Source organism: Micromys minutus (assembly GCF_963924665.1).
Source record: "Micromys minutus genome assembly, chromosome: 7".
NCBI classification, from domain to species: domain Eukaryota; kingdom Metazoa; phylum Chordata; class Mammalia; order Rodentia; family Muridae; genus Micromys; species Micromys minutus.
In genome coordinates this window covers 8,473,081-8,490,943 of record NC_137976.1, presented here as the reverse complement: position 1 = coordinate 8,490,943, position 17,863 = coordinate 8,473,081, and the positions used below count along the sequence as shown (strand labels likewise).

At 41.8% G+C, this 17,863-nt stretch overlaps 1 protein-coding gene across 12 annotated transcripts in view; it reads right to left on the bottom strand.

The window, feature by feature from the left end:
* Window positions 1-17,863, bottom strand: part of GRIK1 (glutamate ionotropic receptor kainate type subunit 1) — a gene marked incomplete at both ends in the record, with an annotated part of 363,486 nt that overhangs the window by 40,191 nt on the left and 305,432 nt on the right. For 6 of the 12 annotated variants that reach the window (XM_080918956.1, XM_080918959.1, XM_080918953.1 and 3 more), the window contains 4 exons: window positions 4,026-4,249; window positions 5,011-5,214; window positions 7,210-7,323; window positions 15,073-15,180. In XM_080918956.1, the coding sequence (XP_080775082.1) occupies window positions 4,026-4,249; window positions 5,011-5,214; window positions 7,210-7,323; window positions 15,073-15,180 (650 nt within the window). Of the gene's footprint in view, window positions 1-4,025; window positions 4,250-5,010; window positions 5,215-7,209; window positions 7,324-12,818; window positions 12,864-15,072; window positions 15,181-17,863 lie in introns of all 12 variants that reach the window. The other 6 variants (XM_080918952.1, XM_080918957.1, XM_080918962.1 and 3 more) reach the window with 2 other exon arrangements.

The following is a 17,863-nucleotide window of genomic DNA, read 5'->3' as shown; positions in this document are numbered from 1 at the left end:
CATCAGGGTGAACTGGGCTTAAGGTGAATATATATTATCTACAGTGAAACACCGGACATGCTGTGAATCATGTACAAGGACCTGAAAAGATAGTGTCTCTTAATAAAAGTGTTCTCTAATGCCCTGGACACCCGCAAAGTGTGCAGTGTCTTCTCATGGACTCTTAGGGGCATTAGGATAGCAGCCTGGTCATTTATCGAAACCTAATATCATCCAGCTCTTTCCTGTGGCTTCTCTCAAGCTGCAGGGTACACCACACAGGTTGCTGTGAACTTATGAACATAGCTTTAATTGACAGTGCCATGTCAATACATTTTAATTACTGTTGCAACAGTATAATTAAATTTTGAATTAATACACTCTCATAACTGTAGTAGTGTGCTGAGCTGAAAGAACGAATACTGGTATTAATGAACCTAATAATTGAAACAGCATGCAGAGTAAAGATGCTGTTACTAAAACAATATCATCATCCCTGGTACAATAATTTTAAAATATTAATTGCAATAAATTAGGGGGATTATGCATTCAGGAGTACAGGCTTTTCAAATAGACCATAAAGCCTAGAAACTACCAGCGCCTGATATCCTGTTGTTGACTCATTAAATATCCTCTGATCTGTGAGCATGTGTCCTTGGAATGCTGCTTTTCATTTTTCCTCCATGTTTCACACTTTACCACTTGTGAAGAATTAATTGGCTTTTCTGTAGAGCAGAGGAAAACAGTCTAATCACCAGCACAAGGCTCAGGAAGTTGCAAGCTCTATGTCTCCAGGATTCTGAATGACCTGGGAAGCGTGTGACCCGAGGGATATTAAACAGTGGTTGGCTATGCTGTAAGACACTGGCTTTTTGCACTGTAGAAACTCATACTTGTTGTATAGGTGCAGATACACCCCTTTAAGAATCGTGAAGCCTGCTTACTATAGCCACAGTGACAGTACAGAATCTCAGCACTAGGAGGTCTAGGGAAAGACCAATAAATACATGGTCTGCAGGAATGACCATTTAAAATCACTGTTCCAGATGATGCCCAGTCGGTCAGTACTGACCATCAGGACCATGAGAAAGGGGCACGTGTGGTAGAGTCTATGTGAAAACTTGTGTAAATGATGGTACTTTTTCCTGGCCATGGTGGTGCCACCCCATAATTGTAGCATTTGGGATGTTGAAGCAAAAGGATTGCTTCCTGTTCGAGGCCAGTCTTTCTCCACAGGTTAAAGAACAGCCTGGGTTGCATAGAAAGGCCTCCGTTATTTCAAAGGAAAACACTGTAACAAAATGCACCATGATGAATCTAGAGGATTTACACACATGAACCTGCTACTTTGGGTTTCGGTTTAGATAAAGCAAATTTCAATGGGAAAAGATCTGTTTGAAATTGCCAGCAACCATTGGTTTTGTAACCTTAGAATCTGCTTTCAAGGGATCATTCTTTTTTCCCCCTAACTTTCACCTTTTGCTAAATGCCAACTTTAAAAGCTTCATTTTAGGAAGACAAATGTGAGTCACCAATGTAAGCAAGCCCCATATGTGGCCCGGTTCAGCCTCATGTTCACCACAAACCCAATTCCTAGGAGTTAAAAGCGCTCACATTCACCTTATTCATGCTGCACGGTCATTTTCTGTGGTCCTCCTTAATCCTGTTCCACTGATGTTTTATAACTTTGTAGATTCTATTTCATTCAACAAATGACTTTTAGGGATTTATTTAGTGAGGTATTAGCTTAAATGTTGGATTGGGATGTGTGTGTGTGGGTTTTTTTTTTTTTCAGTTTAAGAAAACATAAAAGGATATACTTCACAACACAAAACTGAAAGCTTCTTTAGATCAAAGAAGGATTATGGCATTAACAGTTTTTTCATTTCTATGTTACTGGATTTGAGGGCAGATCATTAGGATGGCAGCTAAAATTGTGTTGCATCTCACCGTATTGGTGCAGAGGCCTACTTTGTGATCTCAGACTATGGTGATGGGAAATGAAGGGAAGGAGAATCAGCTCCCGCTTAACTGCCTGGGGCTTTGGTCTTGAGCATGGCACTTACTGGTCCTACAGTGTGGGATTAGGATAGACTCTAAGGTGTTGATGAAATGGCACTGAGTCGCACGTACAGACTGGGGGACACCTAGAGCTCTTAAGAAATGGACAAGACAAAGTGTGGGGATATTCTGAATGTTACACTTTCTGACACATCCTGATGACAAATATAAGGGCAGCTAAAGTCACAGTTGAGAGGCAGTGCAGTTAGGGTCCCCTCAGTCTGTGTCCTTGCGAAGAACCCTTCTGAACTATGCTCACACACTGTTTTCCTCCCGATAGCTTTGGCCAACTTTGCTAGAGTAAGCAGTGGACTCTTGCATCAACAATACCTTGCTTGATTCATTTGTGAACATTAATATTTGAAGAAACCCTGGACTTGGGATTTGAAATCTCACATTTTTATAGCCCCCTTTCTTTTTTGTTGCTTCATTAGGGGTAGAGAAGTGGGATAAGTTAACCCAATGTAGCCTGTTCCTCCTGAGAGGGCCACTCATTATTTTATGGCTATTCCAAATCAATATAACTTCATCCGGGAATGGTGACAAATCTCCAAAGGTTAATAACTGATTAAAAAAATATTTTCAAGGAGGTTTTAAATTATCTTGAACATGGTCCTTGACTGTGACATGATTGAAAATTTGAAGATGATAGTGTGTGTGTGTGTGTGTGTGTGTGTGTGCATGTGTGTAAAGAAAATTTTCACCACTATTTCAAAAAACAAAATTTGAGATTTGACAATTGCACATATTACAAGATGTTGAGAACACCCAGACTTTAGTCCCTTTGGAAGCTTAAACAGCTGCCACACATCAGAGGTCACTTATTCCATTGGACTCTTGTAGATATTCTGTAGGTTTTCTGCTTGGGGTATTTTCCCAAGCATTCTTTGTAATTGACATTAATCAAAACTGGACAATGGACAATGGTAAAGAGCTACCACGAAGTGACAGCTATCTTATAAATCCCTGGAGAGAAGACAAAAATTGATTAGGGGAAAAATTTACCAACTTTTGTAAAAAAGATTGAAAACACCTACAAGACATAAAAAAATAAAAGAAACTTTGAAATGTACTTTATCCAGAGCTATCAAAGATTTCAAGAGGCATAGAAAAATAAAATAGTGGTTTCAAATACAATATCAAAAGGAGTTTAGATATATTCTAGTGAGAAGAATATAAAGCTCTAGAAGACTTGTATAAAGCATAATGGTTACATATAGAGGACGGAGTTTAGTCTTGGAAGACAATGAAGCACTCCCAGAGCATCATAAAGCCTTTGTCATGGCTTAAGGGTGTAGCTAAGTGGTAGAGGGCTTGCTAAGCACACATAAGGCCTTACACTGCTTCTCGTGCACACAAGCAATGAATCAATAATCAGCCAGCCAATCAGCCAATCAATCAATCAATCAAACTTCACCATGTAATTTCTTTGCAGTGTTACTTCCACGGTTTTATTATTTATTATTTATTTTATTGTTTATCTTCTAATGATTTTAAAGAAGCATATCACAGAAATTTTAAAGTGTGTTACTCCATCCTTATCGGCCTCAGCATCTTTAAATTTCCCCCCACGTTGTTTATTTGCTGTGGTGATTCCCAGCTACCTCGTTTTTCTGTTTGGCTTATTCAATTATTCCCAAACAAAATTATCTTAAAAATTATTTTATTATTATTTTAGGAAAATTTTAGCTGTCCCAGGTGATCCATTGCCTTTTTTTTGTCCTTTATTCCATGGAAAATGGGACAAATAGTAATCTTATGTGAACTGAAGTATAGAAAAAGTTAAATTACTACAAAGGACCATCTTCTTTCTTTAAAAATGTATCTCTATGGATAATTAGCTTTCAATGCACGGAACAGATTTCTATAGAAACCCTGAGAAAAAAAAGCAACAATGAACAAAATTAAAATTGCACTTTTAATGTGAATTTTTGAAATCTGTGAATGCTGGGTCATTGTCATGGGTTCAGTACAATCAAACTTACCTTGCAATCACAAACAGTACACAGCTGACTCCTAGGCAGGCCAGCAACACATACATCCAAATGTCTGGAGACAGGGGGTTAAGGAAGGAGAAGACACCGGGGTTGGTTCCATTGGGCTTCCGGTAAAGGATGCTAATGCCCAGGGTCATGAAGGGCTTGGAGAAGTCGATGACTTTCTCCCGAACATAGGTGATGGTGAGAGGGGCCACTGCCAGGTCAGCTCTCTGTAAAAGCAAGTGCCAATGGTCAGCTGCAAGTGACTAGCCTTCTCCTGAGTATCCCTACTTCCTAATCTCAGCTACAAGTGCTTTTGGTGCAAGAAGCATCTGGCATGAGCTAATTTTATTTATATTATAGTATTTATTATTATAGAGAAACCAGAAAATATGGAGGGCTGAGGTAAGGGTCTGTGTAATGTGCAGACTGATTCCCACAGAACCCATACCCTGAGAGTGGGGGAGGGGGAGGGCCGACGACAGGCAGACAGACAGACAGAGACAGAGAGCAAGATTGTCATTCATAAACTAAAATTACCAGATAATGTTTTTGCCAAGGGCATGTTAGAGAAGGGAGGAAGGAAAAATTGGTTGAATATAAGGTGACAAGATGAAATTTTTCTCTTAGTCCCAAGTCCCAGCTCCTAGAATTCCCTATTTAATTGAAAACCTCTCAAGCTTAGTCATTGGCATAAAGGGTGAATGCATAAATTTTAATCCTCAACTTTTATTTTCACCCACGAGTAAACTTCAGATCTAGGTTATTTTATTTTTCTTGTAAGAAGTGTGTGTGTGTATGTGCATGTGTGTGTGCGTGTGAGCAAGCATGAGTGCGTGTGCGTGTGTGTGTGTGTGTGTGTGTGTGTGTGTGTGTGTGTAAAAACATGAGATACCAAATACCTTTCTTCTGAAATGGAAATAACTATATTTTCCTCCTTTCCTTCTCCCCTCAGAACGTTTTCCGAACAGTCAGCTGTGTTTTTGCTTACGTGGTCGATGAGTTCTTTAACCATCCCATTCCATTCCCCTTTGTCGTTCTGGGCTCCGTATTTGCCGTCGGGAACCAGTTTGACATCGTAAAGGAAGCCCAGGATATTTGACAGCTCTTTCAGCAGGTCCAGACAGTAGCCTTCGAATCTGTCATTTCCATACAGGGGCTTGTCGGATTTCCTGTACATCACGTAGGGCTCTTCCTAAGTGAAACAAACCAGGCATGGAAGCTCTGTTACAGTGAGAAGGAAAGAGTTCCGCCAGAGCCTGAAAACACGTGACACGCGAAGTGGGTTTTTAAGAGTGGAAAGTATCGAAGTCAGTTGCTAAGATTCCTGCCTCTGCTAAGCTTCACGGATACAGAAGCTATCCTGTTTTCCTTTCTTCCCTGCCCCTTTAGATGGCAGTGGTTTCTTTCGCTGTTGTGGTAGGACAGAGGGTTAGTGGATGGGGTGACAGGGACATAATTACGTTCAAATTTTGAATCTGCAAAGATAGAAAATCTCAGAAGACACTTGGGTCCCACATCCTTCTTCGGTTGTGAGCATATCTGGGCTTCTTTTGTAGAATTCCACTTGCCTTAGGCTTTGGCCTATGACTGTCTATTTATAAAGGAGAAATGAAGACCAGCAAACATAGGATTTTCATTTTCAAACATCATGTATGCTAAATATTTTGATTTTTATGCTTCCTTGGGAAATGAAATTTGTATTTTACAAGAACCTTTTCTTTTTAATTCACATTTACATTAACATTTCACAGTGAGGATTGTTAAAAAAAAATCTTTAAAGGGTTATTTTTTTTATTAATTTATTTGTTGATTCGTTTTACCCCCCGACCTCAGCCCCCACCCACTCCACTCCTCCCGGTCCCCTTCTTAACTTTATTTCAACTACCAAGGTTGTACTTTCTTGGCATACCGGTTGCCTGTTTCCAGGGTTTCTTCTTTTATATGTCTTATAGTCTTATTTGAAATCACGTTAGACCTCAAATATGATAATGCTTTCCTATACTCTTAGGTATAAACCCTTATCTTATAAGTAATGGCCGCCTTCCTGCCGCACATCTGTAAGCTTACGAATTCTCCCTTGAGTTCGTTTTGTTTTATATCATTATGGTCATTACTGATGAGATTCCTGGTGTGTTTAGGCTCCTCCTCTAGGAAACCGACAGTTGGATAGACCTGCAGTAGAGAGTTGCTGCTGGGAATGGCATATGAATGTTTGATTCTGGCACTGGGGAGGCAGAGGCAGCTTTTTCTCTGTGATAAACCTGTTTACAAAAAGTAAAACAAGACACCCCTTCCCCCAAAACCTTGTTTCCATAAGATGGTTGCAGCAAACATGGCAGCCAGAAGAAAGCGCAAATACAAATCAGATTTACTTCGGATGAGTAAGTCTAACAAGACAACTTCAAAGAAAAATAGCTGAGCGCTACCCCGTGGAGGAAACGAAGCAAAGCATGCCTTCGAATGCAGAGTTCACAGTGGATTGTGCCTCCTTAGTTCCCAGGGGGAACGGAAGAGAGAAATGGCTGGCCCGTGCACAGCAGCTAACTGGACATCAGATCAGGATCGCAATGGGATCCAAGTCTTTGGGTCAGTTGAAGCCGAGGTTCTTTCCAGAGGTATGAGCCACTGGAGAGGAGCCAACGGAAGAATGGAAACAGTGCAGCATCCACGGACCTATAATAAATACCTGGACCCTAGGAAGATCCAGGGTAGAGACACAGAGGAGGTGGGAGTGTTGCCGTCGTCCAGTGAAGCTGGAACCTAGGTGTTGGGCAATAGACAGTGCAGGAAATGTGCTTACGGAAGGACAGGGACAAAACCATTGATGGACCTACAGGGGTCACAGGGGAAAAAAAAAGCCTCACTGGCTTCGCCCACTGAATCCCCTTCCCTGGTCTTTTTCTAAAGTCAAACCAACCAGCAATTCAGCAGGCAGAGAACAAAAGTGGCCCTGGGTGGGCAGAGCGAGGGAGAATGGAGCTGGGAAGAGAGACGAAGAGTCTGTGGAGAGGGTTCAAGCGCTTACGTTCCAGTTCTTTAAGCACGTACGAATGTATGCTTTTAGCTCCGAGTTTAAAAAAAAAGGGAACATAGGCAGAGCACCTTGCCAGCCCGGAAAAGACAGTGAAAGGATCCCTTTAGGTCTAGCGTGGGAATGTGGATCAAAGGCCACAAGGTCACGGCTTACCAGAATAGTGGTGACAATGAGCGTTCGGTTAGCCAGCGAGTCGGTGATGTTGTTGGACCTCTCTCTGTTGCCGTCCGTCATGTTCAGCCCACTGTTGGAGTTCCAAATCCCAATCTGTACAGAACACACGATGTCAGAGGCTGCCTGTTGCCTGAAGTAGCACTTAGGCTAAACAGAGGGCCCACTATACCAAGAATGGGACCAGTGCTTACACCCTGGGACACGAGTGCCTCACAGTGAGACTGCTTGGTAGCGGAGAGTTAGACCATAGGATGATGAGGGTGTAGATGCTTAAATCTGAGCTAGTTCAGATAAGTGCAGAAAGCATTTTATTTTATTTTTAATTAAATTATTATTATTATTATTATTATTATTATTATTATTATTATTATTATTATTATTATTATTATTATTATTATTTTGAGACAGGATTTATCTGTGAATCCCTGAACAGAACTGGCTTTGAAGACCAGGCTAGCCTTGAACTCAGAGATCTACCTGCCTCTGCCTCCCAAGTTCTACCTCCCAAGTTCTGGGATTAAAGATGCCCCCACAATAGTTTAGGATGTTTCCTTTCAGTTATTAAGCTCGTGGCTGTTTTGAAGATTTAAATATTAGGCATAAGTGGTGTGTTTGCTGAGCACCTATTTTCAGGTGTCGAGTACAGCTGTGGACACTGGAGGACACAGCTCACAGCCGTGGACAGTTCTACGCTTGTCATGTTCTGTTGGCAGCAAACATCACACCACCAGAGACAACAGCAGTTCCTTTAAAGTGTGTGATTGCTGGGATCGAAAGGGACGGGTAGGTGCTGGAGGGACTGGAGGTTGGAGAAGGAAAGACAGATGGGAGAAACTACGGAGATGAAGGTTTGGCACAGTTCAGGAGCCATCCTCACTGAAGAATGGATCCTGAGATCCAGATGCTGAGAAGGGGTTCCTCTTATGAACCCCAGTAGGACCCAGTGCATACCTCTGCCTAAACACCCTGTGTCTTTTGTATTTATTACTTGCTTATCTGTCATTTGTGTACTCGTGATTGTTGATTCTTTCAGTAAAGAATTTTTATTGTTCATTGACTATATGAGTGTGTGTGTGTGTGTGTGTGTGTAATCAGAGAGCCAGTGGTGATTGTTGGTATTCAATAGATTCCATTATCCTTTAAAAAAGACGGTCTTCAATTTCTCCAGTGGCCTTGTCACTGATAATGTTGTTAGCCCTATTAAATACACATTGATCATTCCTGATGCCCCAAATCAAAACTGTCCAAAATCCCCTGACCTTAGTAGATGTGTCAGAATCAAAACAGAAGTGATGAAAAACAATGTATAAGACTATTTTCCAGACACCTGGGTAAGGTGTGTGTGAAATTATGCACACATGTATGACATGAAAGCAGAGATGATTTTGGGTGAGATAAGGAACCATTGGGAGAGTAAGACAAGACAGTGAGAAGGGTGAACAAAGTATACCTGTATACAAGACCATTGTTTTGTATGCTACATCAAAGAATTAATACAAAATTAAATTTAAACGTCCAATTCTTTAACCAGTATATGCAATATAGCCAAATTTCTAGCGAGGCTTGAGTCCATTCTTAGAGATCTTACCTTGCAAATGAAAATATCTCAAAATTAAAAATAAGATCAAGACTCTTCTGTTCTTAATAAATTTTGCTAAGAGACACTAAACCCATAAATCGATTTGCTGAGCATCTGAGAAGACCCAGGAACGAGCTCTGAACATTGATCTATTCGGCCCAGCCCTGTGCTCACTCACTGCCAGACTCCGGATAAGGGATGTGTTTCAAAGTCAGATGGAAATAGGCAGGCAGTGGCCATGTGACCTTAAGCGGGATGTAACTGTTCCAAACTCCCTCTCAATATATTGTGGGGATGCTGAGAACCAAATGAGATGGCAGATGCAGAAGTGCTTCTTTATGTTAAGAGATGCACGAATCATCACGTGAGGCGTGTAAGAGACTTTCACAGCAGTTTCTTCAAGCTCATCGTGGGAAATAATACAGAATTGGTAGTGATTTCTATCTTTTCAATTCAGAAACCTTAAAGAAAATGCACTATTAAAATCAGGGACATCGATGGCTCTAGCGCTCAGACAAGATCAGATGGGTAGGGGAGATCTGTGCTTGATACCTAACTCCTTTGGTTTATATCTTACGTGTAACTTTCCGGTTTACTGACTACATGACCTTGGACAGTGGATGAGGCCTTTGGTGCATCAGTTTGATCGCCAGCAAAGTGGAGAGAAAATGCTTTTAAAATTAGTTTCAAAGATTCGTTAATGTGTGCATCAGTCTCTACGAATGTCTGCAGTGTGTGTGGGGGGAAGGGCACCTCCTGGAACCAGAAGAGGGAGTCAGATTCCCTACAGGCTGGAGTTCCAGCAGGTGTGAGGATCTTGGTGTGAGTGTTGGGAGTAGAACTCCAGTCCTCTGGAAGACCAGCAAGTGTCCTGAAGCCACTGAGGCATCTCTCTAGTCCACATGTGCTTTTTTTTTTGTGTGTGTGTGTTTTTTTTTAACAATTAAAAATTTACCCTACGTGCACGTGATTGGCCCATCCCACCTTTGTTTGCTTTGATTGTCCAGGAACATTTGCTTGGCAGGTATTTTCTTAGAGGTATGTCTTCTTTGAGAAATTTCTAAGAGCTACAGTGTATTCACACACACACACACACACACACACACACACACACACACACACACAGACACACACACAGACACACACACAGACACTATTGTTCTCCTCCATAAAAATCAGGGTTAGAGAAGTGAAGAGATTAATGAAGGTGAATGGAGCACTGTGTGGAGCAACTCTTTGCAAAAAGGGTACGAGGAGGAATGTGGGGGATCCTTGGGAACCCTTGGGAACCTTTAGAACTTTCAGGGCTTCTTGTGATGTGGTGTGTAGTCTTTATGTTGATGGGAGAGCCTCTGTTTTCTTCTGTGAGGCATACCCTTGGGAAGTTGGACTTATACTTTCCAACATTCCCTCCTCAAATACTTTCTGAAGCAGAACCTTAGCTTCTAGGAAGCACACATCGAGTTAAACATGTTGATCCATTCTTTCTTCTCCAAAGCTTTCCTCTAGATTATACTGTGTGGGAAGACTATGTCCAAGGTGGGCCCTGGGCATAATTGCAATTAAACATTGACCTAGGCAGCAAGAAAAGAACACAATTCAGTTTTAAATCAAGCATTGGAGAATATGCTTGTGACCTTGGGCATTTTTAAAGGTATCTTAAGTCTTACTCTTTAAGTGTGCACTTAAATATTTTTTCATCTTTAAAAATGGCTATTATTGAATGGTGCTGTAAAAATTCTTTTCTAAAATAAAACTTCAGACCGTAGACAAATGGCCTCTCCTGCTTTGCCTCATCTCTTCGTCTCCCATCAGAAGTAGAGAGGTAAGCAAGGTGTGGAGGGACAATTGCTACTGTGCTGAAGTCGGATACCTCTCAAAGTCCGAGAGCACAGATCTTTGTCGGTAAGACAAGGCAGAGGAGATGATCTTCCTGCCAGATTTTCTGCAGAAGTTGTTACAGTAAAAACAAAACCAGTAAGAGAGTCAAGGAAAGGCCAGGCTTCTGCCCTGGCCTTACTCCTTAATTGAAATAAATGGCCATGTTGTCAGCAAGTCAGTGTCTCTGATGAGGCAGGACTTGGTGATGCGCTGATATGTGCTTGCTGGACAGAGCTGGGCAGTTAACCAGATGCGAGGATGTTGGCCTTATGGTTGGTCTTGCTCTGCAATCAGGGAGGAGTGAGTCTAGGAGGCAGAATATCAATTTTCAGACTGGGAAGCAAAAGCCTTCTCTCATTGTGCAAACTGGCACGGGACGTAGCCATTTGGTGTCTGGGAAGTGTTTATGAATGAGTGTCCAGAGAATATTATTCAGACTTTTAGAAAGTGATGAAATAGGCCATGTAAGAGAGAGTCATTAGGATCTACTTTCCAAACCTAGAGTCAAAGGAACACAGAACATGCATGGGAAAGAAAAATAAACGGATTTCTTTTTCCTGTATTTTGAGCCTCTTTAGTGCAGGGGGTATATGATATAGATCACCCTCTCTGTCCTGGAATTTCAGGTGAGCTATCTGTTAATTTAAATAAAGTTCTGGTGCTGAGGAGAGTTTTGAGCTATGACTATGCTGGAACAAACTCATAAAGACAGAACGTGCTTGGAGAAGTGCAGTTTGTTGGGTTTGAATGAATCCCTGGGCTGGAGCCTCCATCCCTGGGAATAGTAGGTGAACCATGGCTTATTTGGCTGACAGTATGAACAATGAAGGTTAGCAGAGAGGATGAGGAAGAAAAACAGGGATGAGCAAGGCCCAGATGTTGTCTCCTCAGGATGTGGATGTGCATGTCAGAGGAGTGCTGCCTGGATGTCCGCCCCTTTCCCTTGAGGCTGATTTCAGGGCCTGGCCTCTATGCTCTCGAGTGTTTAATTTGAATTAATTCAGCATTGCATAGTGCACTGGGAGTATCAAGATCAAGTAAGAAGTGGCTTTCCAAGTGACAGTAATGAGGAAACTTGTTCACCTCCAGTTCATTAAGAAAACAATATACATATATATTGTATATATGTATGTATATGTATGTATATGACTTAAGAACACTTTCAGGTTACTCTACTGAGTTCTATTGGGGATGATGAGATGTTTTGGCCACAAGTAGTAGACACTGTTTACCATTTCTGTGACTTGACCAATCATTTGAAAGGCAGAAGTGAGCCTGACAGGCCATTCAAGCTGAGAGAACTGAAGTAAATTTAAAGTCCATCCATCAATCAAAAGAAATTTTAGCAGCTGGTTTTAAGTAGAGTAGGAGAGGGAGAGGGTAGGGGCAAGAAGGAAGGCCGGCGACAGTGTGACAATTGCCTGTCCCTGGGATACTTTCTTCCCATCTACCATCTGCTTATATGAATCTGTGCCCAGTCACGGGCAACATGACCCTGTAAAGTAAACTATAAAACGGTGGGTGCTAAAATTTACAAGATAACCTCATTTCCCTTCAAAAGTTTTCCGCTGATTTGTCCTCTGGAAACTCGTTCTAAAATAAATATCAAGACAGTATGCCCTGATAAAGCAACAGCAGCTCACGAGAAAGGGGAGTTTCTGAAAATGGCGCATATTTTCCAGTTGGGTGACATTGAGGAACGTGTCCTTGCCTTCAGAAGCCTGAGCCATCTGACTAGTCTGATGGATCAGACCTGCTGTTTTCATTACCCTTAGGGGAAATACTTAGTGGTTTGAGAGGATGTCTAAATGGGCCTCTGTCTCTGTTTGCCACTGTTTCCTCCTTACAGTCTCCACAGACACTGGTCATGTCCAGCGGAAAAGCTAGTGTAGGGGGAAAGAAATACTCACCCACCCAGCAGTCATTAGCCCATTAGTTGTCTACCTTCAATCCTTGATAACGCTGTAATGCTTAGCGTGAAGACACTCTGTCTCCCTGCCCCCTCCCTTTTGTGGAGTCCCCCCCCCCCACTAATCTGCATGCAGCTGGTGAGCCCCTTGCTTGGTGAGACTGAAAGAGTGCAGCCGCCCCACCCCAAATGTCCTGCAGTTGTTATCCGGGTACAAACCTTCTTCCACACTTTATACAAGTGTTTAGACACTTCACCAGAGGCCTGGGGTTTCAGAGGGAAAAATAAAAACACACTTAATTAAAATGCAGCAGAGAACCCTGACATATATAGTCTGTGTCACACTCCTCAACCTCTTGTTTGGGACTTTGCATTTTAATTCATATAAGGACCAACAATAGGCATGACAAGGAAGTGAGAGGGCAGGCTGGGTGTCACAGAAGTTAGGTGCCCCTTTTACAGGGCAGAAAGTAAACTAAAGCGCTTCTGAGTGTTCACTGGTATGCTGCAGGGTTAGAGGATATTCACCATGCTTTAAGAAAGGTGTTAAAAGAATTCATGGTAAAAATAAAATCAGTCATTACACACACACACACACACACACACACACACACACACACACACACACTTCCTAAGCTATAGAGAGAAACATGCCGAATGCATCTTTGATTATGAGTCTGCAGAAAATAGAAAGCTGGGTGCAGAGAATGGATGGACTTTGGACAATGGTTCGCCTGTGAGCCCCCGAGAAGCTGGCATGGGAAGGGTGGGCGTGTCTTCCCTTGGATCCTGAGGGACATGTTAGCTTTTCCCACTGCCTTCAAGGCTCAACCAGCAATCTCAGGAACTGAGGCCAAGTCACCTGAAGAAAAGAGGTGTTGCAAAGGTTGAAGAGATAAGAGACAAACAGGAAATACTTTCATCCACTTGGATGTTGCATTTGTTGGGAAAACAGTAATTCAACGGGCATTTTATCAGTAGCCGTGGAGATACCACAGAGGCTCTGTCTAGTTTAATCACCTGTCTGAGCCGAGGAAAGACATTCCCTTAGCAGGTTTACTTTGTCCATTCTACACACTCAGAGGAGCCAAAAAGGCAAAAAGGAGAGGGCCTAGAGAAGCAGATACTCTCTTAAGTAACCATAAGCTCTTAGGTTATAATAAATATTCTTCGTTCTTCCCTCTGGTCCAAGTCCCATACACAACTATGGAGTCAGGTAGCTGCTTTGTGCTCTGTTAGGCCAGCTGAGGAACCCAGCAGAGTGCTGTTCAAGTCAGGGAGAAGGAGAGTAAGTTCTTTTGAAGTAGGAAACCCTCAAACACTTGTACTCTCAAAGCTGTGAGCTAACTGTTCTTCTCAAACATCTCAACACCTGTGATGGCTCTCTACAACATCTAGACTTACTCGTCTTCCTTTCAATTAATGGTGCTTAGGGATAGGGTATGTAGGAAGAGGGCAGTTATGATCTGCCAAGGGAGAAAAAAAATGTGTTCCAGTAAATGGAAACAATGAAACAGATAGGGAAAGGTTACCTTATATTAGAAATAAAACCAACCATTTGAAAGCAAGCAAGAAATTAGCTGTTTCAAAGTGCTCTTTTATATTGAGTACCACTTTTCTTTCTTTCTTTCTTTCTTTCTTTCTTTCTTTCTTTCTTTCTTTCTTTCTTCCTTCCTTCCTTCCTTTCTTTTTTTTTTGTGAGCTAGTCACTATCATATGAAAATGTACTGATCTATGGAGTTCTGATGTCCAGGTGATTGCTTTGCACCTTCTCAATCTTTTAGGCTTTAAGTTCCTGAAGGAAAAAAAAATCCTCAAACTATAATGCTGTTTGTGACCTGGGTACACGGATATTAAATTAAAAACATAAACTATACTGAGCATCAAAACTTCTTCATTATCACTTAACAGTTTACATTTGTGTTACTTGAAATACAAGATAAAATAAAACTTCAAACTTTCAAATTGAGACTTCCAACTAAAATAATCCTAAAGTGAGAATCCGGCATTAAAACGACAGTTTTTAGCATCTGTCCTAAATTAAGGATGCCATGTTAATTTGCTCCCTTTCTTTTATTCCATCCCTCTGCGCCAGTCTCTAAATAGAGTTCAGCTAAAATTAATTTCTGAGTAACCCTTGGCTGCCTTGCCATAGATTAACCAGCTGCAATTTCGACGGTTCCAAATGTACACCCAACTTCGCAAATTCTTCATGAAACAGGCCTAACCAGGCCAGAGCTTAAGGTGGTACAGACAACAATGCAGAGCTGCTTTATAGACCAGACACTGATAAACAGTAGTTAGTGTCGTTCATTCCACCTTATAATCTACCCCATCCATGCCTACCTTCCAGTGTCGAGAGAATGAGGCATTTTTGTTATTCTCCAACCTGCCTGTGCTATTTCACTGAAATGCACGAACAATGGTCTTCCATGAGCTCGCCGGCTAGCTTATTCATCATCCCGGAAGTTACCTTTTCAGTTCCTTCCTCTTTGAGACTGATGATGTCCAGGTCAAAATCCTTCCTCAAGCCATCGGTCTTATTGAAGGTGATCCGCCCAGTCAGGCCATCCCATCGAGCCTGAGGACAGTTAAGAGTGGAGTGTTATTGGGTAGCACTTACCACGGTCTCCAGCCCATCAGCGGTGCGATGCCTCAGATCCACCCAGCGTCTGGTTACCCAGCCGCATCATGAATTCTGAGCCATTGCCTTGGTACACTGAGTTGGAAGTGGAACACTTCACTGTTTTATGGATTCTCATTTATCGCCCCAGCCCTAACATTGTGAAACAGTCCGCCCTGTAATGGTGACAGTCTAAATGGGCAGGAAGCAAAGAGTTGCTATGAAGTCATCAGTTGATCGAGTTAAAAAAAAAATCCAAGTGGTCGTAGCATTCTATTATCCAAGGTCAGTGTAAACCCTAATCTAGGTGCTGCCGAAAGGATGTGCCTCTTACCTCTTTCTGCCTCTGTGAAAACGGTAAGGCCAAATGGTGCACCGCCGACATTACTGAATTTTCAAGGCATCCATGGTTTATATCTCTTAATATTTAGGAATCTTAGTTTCTTATGGCTGCTATAGTCCATTGTCTTTATGTCTATTTTTTTCATTTTCCATTAATTCATTTATTTATAAACCTTACATCCTAATCGCAGCCCCTTCCCCTCGAAGTCCTATGTAAGGTTCTCAGTCCAATCAGCTTTAAACTCAGCAGGAAGCCAAAGACTGACCCTGAATAGCCATTCTCCTGCCTTTGCTGATCAACGGTGTGTGAGTCCGAATTGTTGGCTTCAAACCATTCTTCTTCTATACAGGCTGATACAGTGTTGGCAGAGCCCTGTGTTCTGAAGGACCTTTCTGGAGGTTGCCTGGACGCTCTTGAGGACACACTAGCTGCCTCTTCTTGCTTTTCTGTGTCTTGAAGCCACACCCCACCTCTGCTGTTTGCACGGACCTCGCTCTGCTTGGGGTTGCATCAGAATCTCCATGTGTGATGATGTTATTTTCTTAGTCGGTTCTTGTTTGTTTGTTTGGTCACATACGAAAACATCAACAGGTCCCAGCAATTAGGATGTGAAAATCCCTCCTAAGAGCTATTACAATATATAGGCATCAATATGATGTGAAGAAATAAAATCACAATTACTGGCAACTTTAGTGGTTTCATTATGCAATAAAGACTGGCTTTCAGGCCTCAGAGGTTTGGTGACTTTTGGTCACTTGGTTTATTTGTGTTTTACTTCTAAATGAACTCAGAACTTTGTGCCCATTTTCAAGACTTTCCTCCATCCCAGCTTTATAATATCGGTCTGATTTGTGTAGTGAGAAGATCCCGGAGGAGGATGCCTCAAGCTGGGATGCCATTTTCATTGTGTTCCTCTGTTATCCACAACTCTCCATATGGCTGACAGACAGTGGAAAGAATGTGGATTTTCCATATAGTAGGGCGAATTGAGGATGTGAGATTCCAGGCATGATAGCTAACCTGAACCTATATTGGCCTATGATGTCAGTGCTTATGTGAGGATTAAAGACACCCAACACAACACTGACATCTTAAATTATGACAACTATCTTTTCAGACATCTCAAGCTTGGTTTTACATTGGAGGTTGTAAGGGTTGATTTTCTATGTATTAGATGAAGCTACAGCGTGCACAGATATCTAGTAAGTTAGTTGTTGCTGAGTGGTCCTGTGAAGATATTGGCAAAACAGAATCACACCAGAAACAACCGACTTTGTTTATTCCTTTTAGTCTTTGCTCACGTGGAAAGAAGAGCATCTTTTCTGCATCAGAGACTTGGCTGGGACTGGAAACATGTACACCTCCAACAGTTAGTATCTTAACGGTTTACAGTGCTACCCTACTAGTGTGAGGAACAGAGTCATACAGCTTCATGAAGAGAAAGGCAGGAAGCAAACAACATATATCCAAAATACATGGAAAGGGTCGGAAAAAAATGCTGAGGTTTCAAAGGCCAAGCAAAACTCACCCCTGGGCTAAGGCAGGAAGTGGCAAATACATTGTAAGTTTCCATGGGCCCTAGATTTAGAGTGAGGAGTCATGAGAAACCAGCCCTGTAGGGAAGGTCAGCCCCTGTTAATAAATGTTCTATGAGCTGAACTAGTTTTCTTGGACAATGGGGAGGTTTAGGAATCACTGGAAGATTCTAGTAGAACAGTGGTAGGTCAGATGCTCCAGGGAGATGAGTTCTCAGAGTTTGCAGGGTTATTTTGAGAGTGACACAGTCGTATGCAGGGGATGTATTAGCAGAAAGTTATCACAGAATAATAGGTAAGAAATCAGTTCACATACTCACATATGAACAGAGGAACAGCATGGCTCTTTACTCCTTCCCCACTAACTCTCACACTATTAAATGTGAATCAGTGTAGTTCCTTAGTAAGATGTACTGAGTCTAATGTACACCTGTACATCACACATATATGTACATGTACATTGTTATATACAATGTAAAGTTTAAAAAATAATTAACTTACAAATCAGAAGCTAAAGTACTTAAAGTAAATGTATTTTCTGGTTACCGTTCAGCTAGGATGGTGATCTCATCGGAATTATGTGTGATTTCTTGATCATACTCGATGCCATTAGACTCCAAGGTTCCCTCTGAACCTGGGCACCCGAATAGATCAGTTCTAGCACAGGAGAATGGTTGTTTCTTCATACCTTAGAGCTTAGTTCCCAGGCTTGACGTGAGGGTGGTTAATAACAGCAAACATTAGCATCAGCTTTAAAATGAGG